The sequence below is a fragment of the Azolla caroliniana genome, unplaced genomic scaffold, assembly GCF_043228905.1.
Source record: "Azolla caroliniana isolate FFs.n. ecotype wild unplaced genomic scaffold, voAzoCaro1.0.p SCAF_16, whole genome shotgun sequence".
Taxonomy (NCBI): Eukaryota; Viridiplantae; Streptophyta; class Polypodiopsida; order Salviniales; family Salviniaceae; genus Azolla; species Azolla caroliniana.
This window is the reverse complement of record NW_028230451.1, coordinates 8,095,202-8,104,158: the sequence shown is the minus strand read 5'-3', so window position 1 is coordinate 8,104,158 and position 8,957 is coordinate 8,095,202. Positions and strand designations below refer to the sequence as shown.

At 38.1% G+C, this 8,957-nt stretch overlaps 1 protein-coding gene across 1 annotated transcript; it reads left to right on the top strand.

The window, feature by feature from the left end:
* The first annotated feature begins 997 nt into the window (after nucleotides 1-997).
* LOC147853912 (type IV inositol polyphosphate 5-phosphatase 11-like) lies at nucleotides 998-4,815 on the top strand. Its single transcript, XM_087332716.1, has 7 exons — nucleotides 998-1,803; nucleotides 2,031-2,170; nucleotides 2,573-2,652; nucleotides 2,804-2,929; nucleotides 3,235-3,506; nucleotides 3,610-3,747; nucleotides 4,255-4,815. The coding sequence occupies exons 1-7, from the start codon at nucleotides 1,144-1,146 to the stop codon at nucleotides 4,414-4,416; spliced, it is 1,578 nt and encodes a 525-aa protein (XP_087188842.1). The 5' UTR covers nucleotides 998-1,143; the 3' UTR covers nucleotides 4,417-4,815.
* The last annotated feature ends 4,142 nt before the right edge of the window (nucleotides 4,816-8,957 follow it).

Sequence of the window (8,957 nt, the reverse complement as noted above, 5' to 3'; positions counted from 1 at the left end):
TTTTAGATGATCAAAGAAAGAAAAATGCATCAACATATCATGATATAATATGAAAGGAGGTTGTGATGCGACAATGATATTAATGGTAAATAGACTTACAATCTCTATCTATACACAACATTTTCTTTAATGATTGTTATGTGTTAGATGTTTCTCAATTGTTATGTGTTGTTTACGGATTACAATCTTGCATATTAGCTAATGGTTTGGTGACAACTCCTTCTAAATGGTTTTGCACTATGGTCTCGTAATCCACTTGAAAAGACTTTGAGAATGTCCAAAAGCACTTTCTCTTGAAGTTTCTCAAAGTCAAGCTATAAATGCCAGACATGATCTTGCTTCTTGAGACGGAACCGCTTCCTTTTGAGAGTGTGGCCATAAAGAGGATTGTTTACATGTTATAAGGTTTAAAATACCCTTTGCATCGACTTCCTAGATTTAAATGGGAAGCAAGTAAATAGATTCAAAAGATGCACGAAATGCTTTACGATTCTAAATGAATGCTAGATCTATTACATGTTTTAAGGTTCTAAATGGACATAAGATATAGCTACATGGCTGGGAAGATGAGATGCCATTACATTTGGTTCATGGTGCTCGTACAGATTCCTCCGTGAATGACGTTTTTTTGCAATGGGAATGTATCACACCTTATGAAGGACGTGGAGGTCACCAAACTACAAAACCACCTTCTTCTTTGAATGGGGAAGTTACACATATCATACATACATACCTACATACATACATACATACATACATACATCCATACATCCATACATACACAACATACATACATGCACTACATACATACATTACATACATACATGCACTACATACATACATACATACATACATACATACATACATACATACATACATACATACATACATACATACATACATACATACATACATACATACATACATACATACATACATACACATACATTACATACATCACCATGTATGTATATGTATGTTTGTATTTCCCGGGAAATGGAAGTATTCTCTTCTTCTTCTTCTTAGATGAACAGAAGTGAAAGGGAAGAAGATGCAGAGCAATCTAGATCGCCTTCAAGTAGTTAGTAAGAACCCTGAAGAGAAGAAGAAGAAGAAGAAGAAGAAGAAAAATAAGGGAAGATCATGGGTAACTGTATGTACAAGCAGAGCAAAGCTTTTTTCTGCCATAGCCAACAACCATCAAAGGAAGAGTTGTTAGTGATGCACTATGCTGCTCAGATTGTCAAAGAAACCTCAAACCTGCGAACCCTGATCCAACTCCGGAAGGAGCCAGAAAAACAAGAAGAAGAGGAAGAGGAAGAGGAAGAGGAGGAAGAAGAATACAGGCTTATGTTTGGAAGGACATTATCTGAGAATTTGAGTAAACATAGTGAAGAAGAAGAAGAAGAAGAGGAGGAGGAGGAGGAGGAGGAGGAAGAGGAAGAGGAAGAAGAAGAAGAGGAGGAGGAAGAAGCAGCAGCAGAAGAAGGGAGTAGGTTTGTCTCTGGACGGACATTATACGAGCATGTAAACGGACATAGCCTCATAGTCAGGACGCCACCAATTTTCATTGACATTCATCATAAGCATCATTATCATCACCATCATCATCATCATGTTGATATTCGGGATAAATTGGATGGCTCCGATTTCTCTCTCGATTTCACTGCCTGGGTCTCAGATTATTGCCATCGTCATCTAAAAATGGTGGATGGAGTGAAGGGCCAAGATCGTCTTGCGCGTGTTAAAGCATCAAGATCTCACCTCCGTGTTTATGCACTCACTTGGAATGTCAATGGAAAGGTATACCTTGCGCTCGCTCGCTCTCTCACTTTCTTTCTTCCTTCAACTATATATATATATATATATATATATATATATGTTTTCTTTATGTGGTCATGCCATGGTTTATGATACTAGTAAGGAGTGATTGTGCTCTTCATTGTCATAAATTCTCATGATGTCTATTGCTGAACATTTTCTTCTGTATGCCCAATATTTTATTTATTTATTTGTTTATTTTTTTGTAGAGACTAGCTCTTCAAGACCTTGGCAAATTCGTGGCTGCTCTTGATACCCATCTCTATGATTTGTTTGTAGTTGGGTTGCAAGAGGTTCCGAATTATGATGCGGAGAAGCTTCTCATGGGTGCATTTGGAGAAGGATGCAGGTAGTGATATATCCTTTGATCAATCGATGTAGCTGAAATTTTTACTATCATATTTCTTTCTTCGATTGATCAATTCTGGTTCGGATGTGACATCTATGCATTAATATAGTGCTATTGGTATATTTATGTCCTCGAATGGATTGATAATATATTTTCTGTACCTTTTTCTCAATCGCTAAATGTGGCAGCCAACCCCATATTGATCTATATCGTTAATCAATCCATTATTGTGTGAATACACACCAAATATAGATTAATGGGCTAGCAGACTTATCTAGTGTTGGACCAAGCAATGTATGATTATGTTGTATAATGCTTGTAGCATCAATCAATACACATATTTGCAGACATGATTTCTGTATCTCTTTTGATCTTTCTTATTTTTTGTTGTTCTTCTTACAGCCTAGTTGCAACTGCCTCTATGTCTTATTCTCTCCAACTCTTTGTTATCACTCAGAGCACACTAGCCGACAATTTCCAAGGTAAACGAATGAATGTACCGTTCTATCTTTATTATATGTGAGGTCGATAATTTGAAGAACGAATGAATGCTCGATTGTCTTGTATCAACATTATCTTCACAAGTGGTGAGGGTAGGATAGATGTGCTGAATATACTCTTGAATATTTGTAGATGTGCGGGTGTATAGGGTTGGGGCCGGTGTTTATGGAGGAATGACGGGACGCCAAAAGGGAGCTGTAGCTGTTTCTTTCAAGCTCAAAGATGCCACATTCCTATTTGTAGCATCTCATCTCTCACGTAACTTTCATCTCAATCATGACAATGAAAGATTGATGCGCTAATTGTCTCATTTTGTATCATGGTTTTAATTTTTTACAAGAAAGTCTCTTTAAGACATTATATTTCCCACAGCATGAGGTAAAGGAGGCTCTTTCTTTGCCACATGGGAAATAATGCGTCTACAGCTTATTTTGGAATCCTAGGGCATAAAGGATTGTGGGGCTTCTTTACATCTTTTAAGGAAGGAAAATCAAGAGTCTCAATGAATGAATATACATGGAAGATTATGTAAGGAAATGAGTCATGTTCATTGCTCGATGCAGCTCATGAAAACAATGTAGAGGAACGTAATTCGGAATTCCAACATATTAGTGAGTCGCTCTTTGCTCGGAGGTTACCTTCCGCGAGATTATCGGCGTGTTTGAATATATCTGTGGAAGATGTTTGTCGAAGTACCTATAAGGTTAATGTGACTGGGAGTGTGAGAACTGCTTTGGACTACTCGGATTTTGTCGTATGGCTTGGCGACTTGAACTATAGGATACAAGATGACCGTAATCGTGTAGATTATCTTATCAATCAAAATCGGTACAAGGTATGATAATTCTCCCTTTTCATGCCGATTTTTGGAGACACTCTTCATGAGAATGAAGATTTGAAGTGTGTGTGTGTGTGTGTGTTTGATATCAATTCATTAGTGTCTCAAGCATAAAGATCAATTGTCAAGGGAGATTGAGAAAGGTAATGCTTTCCGAGGCTTCCAAGAAGGACCATTATCTTTTCGACCGACATACAAATACGATGTGGGCACAGACAATTATGACACAAGCCCAAAGGTCGGTATGTGTATAAATATAAATATACAATTATGTAATTATATATATGTGTGTGTGTTCATGTGTGAAGGAACAATTGACCAAATGACTGATCCAGTTGGTATGGTATGGTCATGTTTTCAACTCCCTACATTCCACATGATCATGTCAATAGTGTGTATGGGCTTATCATTAGAGTATGATATAACATTCAAGGATATATGTACTATATATAGATGGATTTTATTACCTCCATTGGAGGAAGAATATAACTTATGGAACCAAAGGAAGCACTTTCATGGATATATATGTCTGACTCTATGTATTGAATAGTTCTCTTCCTATATATATATATATATATATATATATATATATATATATGTATATGTGTATATATATGTATATGTGTATATATATGTATATGTGTATATATATGTATATGTGTATATATATATGATCATTGTTTGTGAGAATGCAATGTGTTGGTATGTGGTTGGTTTTATGGTTATGTTGTTTTGTGGTTCCTAGGAAAGGGTGCCGTCGTGGACTGACCGGATCCTTTACAAAGTGAAGGAAGGCAAGGGTGGTTGCTTTAAAGTGTCGATGTGTGACTACGATGCCATCGATTCAATAAAGAGCTCGGACCATCGCCCTGTCAAGGCCATCTTCACTCTTACTCCCCATCATTAACAATGATTGTTGTTTCAGCACACGTTGCATTCATTCATTCGATCAATCCCGTTAATTCTTCTTTTTTCTTCCTCCATTTTCGACGAACCAAATTTTTTCGTCTTGGTGGAAATGTCGATGGTGCACAAACTCAAAATTCTCAAATCTCTTTGTATCACCCTAATAACGTCCAATTTGTTTGGTTTATTATTGTTTCATATGCCAATAGATAATTTGGACTTCTCTTATGTTGATGTCATGGATTCATTCAATCCAATTCATCATTTCTTTATCTTCTCCTTCGAGTTTTTCGATTCCGATGAACCAAACTTTCATTTGGGTGGAGGGCATCAATTGTAATCAAGGCTCTCTATAGGAAAAACCTAGTTTCGGGAAATTTCAAATATTCTCAACAATAAATACCTTTCTGTCCAGAAAAGGAGTAAGGCAATTTCAGAATCATGAATTACAAGTCCTATGTTTAAGCAATCTGTATTCATGTTAAAACCTAATGAGTAGAGAGTACATGTACAATTCAATTGGAGTCATATAAGAACCATATGTATGCATATCAACCAAATTCCATTATTTCTACATATTTACGATTGCACAAACACATACACATACATAGACTTATGCATGTATGTTCACATGCATCATGTGGTATATGTGTATACACTCTAAATGAATATTTAACTTTTCATTGAGATCATGGCCATGGAGAAGGTTGTTGAATACATGCTTAAGGTTCATAAAAGTTCCTCAAATCGACTTTCTTGAATTGCATGGGAAGTAAGCAAAAAGATCCAAAAGATGAATAAAAGCAAAATTTTGTGTTTCAGTTGGATGCAAGATATGAAAAAAAAAGGTTTGGTAGATGGGATGCAACACACGTGCTTCACGATACATCGCTAGATTCTTTTGTAAATGAGACCTTTTTGCAATGCCAATGCATCATGATATGGGACAAATGTGGAAGCTCACACTTCATATTATACTGCACATATTGCACCTAACTACAAAACCATATTCTTTGTGGAATAGGGAATCATACACATCAATACATGTTAGAGTCCATCCCGTTGTTTGCCATTCACACCATTGCTTCTATGCAACTTAGCTTACATGCATTGCGATGTGAGATGGGCGTTCGGTTACATGTGATGAGAGTGGTCGACTATGCACACATTACCCTAAACAAGTTCGAGAGTCTGAGTATCACACTTTGATACAATGTTTTACCTTTGATCATATTCAACCATGTTTTCCACACATTTTCACCCAAATCCAATCTTGGCACGAATTTCTCTCACAACCAAAATGTGTCATGACTTGAACTCTTGACCCTACAATACAAGAATCTAACACTTACCATTAAGTTAATTATTGTAGTACATAAAATATTATTTTTCAATTATTATTTCACTTACCATTCTAGAATTTTGGAATAATCTAGAAAATTCATGAATATTATAGAACTTTCTCAAAACTCTAAAGGCCCCTATAAATAGAGGCATATTATACTATTTCAAACCAATGTGGTTCAACGCCAATCTTAAGCCTCTAATTTGGTCTCATCTTTGTACTTCGTTACAATTTAATACATTTTCCTTTTATTATATACTCTCTCTCTTTCTCTAAGTCTATCTTGTGGTTCTCTCACATTCTCCGTTTCACGATCTTGAGAGTTTGAATCAAATTCACCATCTTATTCTTATTTTTCATTAGTACTAATGGCTTCTGTTGTCATGATATGGCATGGTATGGCTCTGAAGGAATTTGAACCTATGACCTTGTGTTACATGGGCTAAACCCTTGAATTGTAATACGAAAAATATTAGTTTCATTTATTATTTCTTTAGGAAATTCATGTATATTCTAGATTACTCTAGAATATTCTAGAAACTTCAAGAGTAATCTTGACAACACTATAAATAGAGGCAAAAGGCATTATTCCAAACCAATTCGGTTCAAACTGTCAGGGATAGTACTAGAGGCAAGGAGAATTAGTACTAAAGGTAGAGGAGAAGAATGAGGATTAGTATTAAGAAGGGAAAGAGTGTGTGAGAACCACGTGAGAGGAGAGAGAGAGAGAGAGAGAGAGAGAGAGAGAGAGAGAGAGAGAGAGAGAGAAAGAAAGAAAGAAAGAAAGAAAGATATATTAACGTCTTCTAAGGCCAAATTTGGCCCATGAGACAAATAGGTTACAACAAAAAATGAGTGTTTATCCAATCATCAAAACTAAAAATAAAAGAAAATAGCTTAAGCTAAGAAAGTTCTAGTAGTGTACAAAACTTTGCACCAAGCCTAATCTCATTTCCACCCAAGTCTCTCAAAAAGAAGTGGGAGGTCAAAAGTTTTTGGTGTGGGTGTGACCCATGGTCCCGATGCATAGAGTGCCCTAGCCATGGCTTCTAGGCGGTGTAGTTCACGTTCCCTTATTTTCTTTATTGCTTCTACATCTCGTCGAGTTGCTTTGAAACCCGGCATCCGAGGGCGTTTGGTTCTTCTTTGATTTTCTGCTTCATCAAGGAGAAGTCCGAGTGGTGCAGGTGTGTCGACATTCATTGTCTCCCCCTGTTCCTGAAAAACTTCATTTGTTATATGTTGGTAAACATTAGCAACATTATTATCAACGTTTTGTAATTTGTTCTCTCTGTGGTGTTTCAATTCTAAGATGTATCTACCTAATTTCTTTATATCTAGTGTATCTAATAGTTTAGGGAGGGTGGGAGAGGAACCAAGTATGTCTTGGTATTTTGCCCTTATCTCGGCATAGGTGGGGCATTTGCATGTAAAATGGTACTCATTCTCTATCTCTATGTGGCATAACCTACATATCCTTTCCTCCCTAGGGACTCCATTAGTACGTCCATTCTCAATCTCAAGTTGGTGAGATGATATTCTAAGTTGACCAATGGCAACCCTTAGTGCATGTGGTAAGAATACATCTAGATATTTTGGGCGCGTGATAAAACCTAACTCAGAGAAGTGCATAAAGTGTTCCTTATAGTACGACATTTTAGATGGGAGTGGCTCTAGTGGGGTGATCCATTTATACCGGGTATAAATTTGCCATATTTCTTGGCGTATTACTTTATTACGGTCCTCATGAGAGAGTAAAGTGTTATCATTCGTGTGGTCGTACTTAAGGGGGGGGAGGTTAGTAATGTCTAAACCGTTGGCAAGAAGCCAGCTCACCATCATGCCATACCATGAGCTAGTATAGCCGGACTCATACAATGCTCGAGAAGCCTTAAAGGCTTGGTGGGATATTCTATCAAGTGGTTGGTTATGTATCCTGTGTATAAAGACTACCAGTTGAAAAAGTGCTTCTACTAACATAGGGGGTAGAGTGAACTCAACCCTAATAATGTCATGTGGGACCTACGATTTGCTTCGGAGTTGGCGTGATAACATCATCACCAATGGTCTCTCTAATTGCGTCCACATGAAAGATGGTAGTCCTGGGGCCCAAACCGCTGATGCATACATGAGAGAGGGAGTCACTAATGAGTCAAAGAGCCACCCTTTAGTTCGTGGCTCTTGGAACTATGCTTGGTGGCATTGTCTCTCGAGGAGTGAGAGGGATGCATGTCCTCTTGTAAGTCTATCCTTCGCTGCTTGTGTCATCGAAAATTTACCTGAGCGGGCACTGAAAGTGACTCCGAGATAGACATATGATCCAACCACCTCAACTGGGCTATGGGAGATAGTTAGGTGACACTTAGCTCTAACTTGGGCCGACGTGTGGAAGATAAGGACTTTAGTTTTCCCTAGATTCACTACCAATCCTCGTTGTGTGCAAAAGTCATCTAAGGCATTAAGGTGCCTTTGTAGGCCGTGTTCGGATTCAGAGAGCAAAACTATGTCATCTGCATAGAGCAAGATACGCACCTGCGTATCTCCAAGGACTACTCCATTGCCTCCCTTACGAGCAATAAAATCTGTGATCTCATCAATGTAGATCCCAAAAAGAGTCGGAGATAAGGGGCAACCTTGTTTTACACCAATAGTGCTAGTGAAACTATCGGATATGCCGCCTGGGCATCGAACACACCCGGACACTTGTTCATATAGTGCGTAGATGGCCCAAACCATGTCATCTGGTATCCTCAAGCTCTTAAGCCTATCAAACAACCGCTCTCTAGGGACCGTGTCAAAGGCTTTGCGGAAGTCCACAAAACAACAATATAGTTTCTTCTTGCGAGCCTTAGTCTGGTCAATTAAGCATCTAAGTGTGAAGATATGGTCAATAGTGGAGAAGGCTCGTCTAAAGCTGGCCTGTTCAGGTGCACGAAGATTTAAGGTCTCCATATACTCGCTAAGCTCTGCCTCCTTTACTGCACCATATAATTTAGCAAGGGTATGACCTATCATAATGGTCCTATAAGTATTTGGGTCCATGGGGTCCCCCCCCTTATGTATGGGGGCCACTGTGTTCATGGTCCATTGTGATGGAAAACCCTCTGCAAGGGCACGATTGAAGATTAGAGTTAGTAAGGGAGCTAGGCACTCTCTCGCGTATATGATGTGTTCTGCTCGCAATCCTGTGTGGTCCA

Coding starts and splice junctions, on each gene's coding strand:
- LOC147853912 (XM_087332716.1), top strand. CDS start 1,144: ATGGGTAACTGTATGTACAAGCAGAGCAAAGCTTTTTTCTGCCATAGC. Junction 2,171..2,572: donor GCATTTGGAGAAGGATGCAG/GTAGTGATATAT, acceptor TTCTTCTTACAG/CCTAGTTGCAACTGCCTCTA. Junction 3,507..3,609: donor TCAATCAAAATCGGTACAAG/GTATGATAATTC, acceptor TCAATTCATTAG/TGTCTCAAGCATAAAGATCA.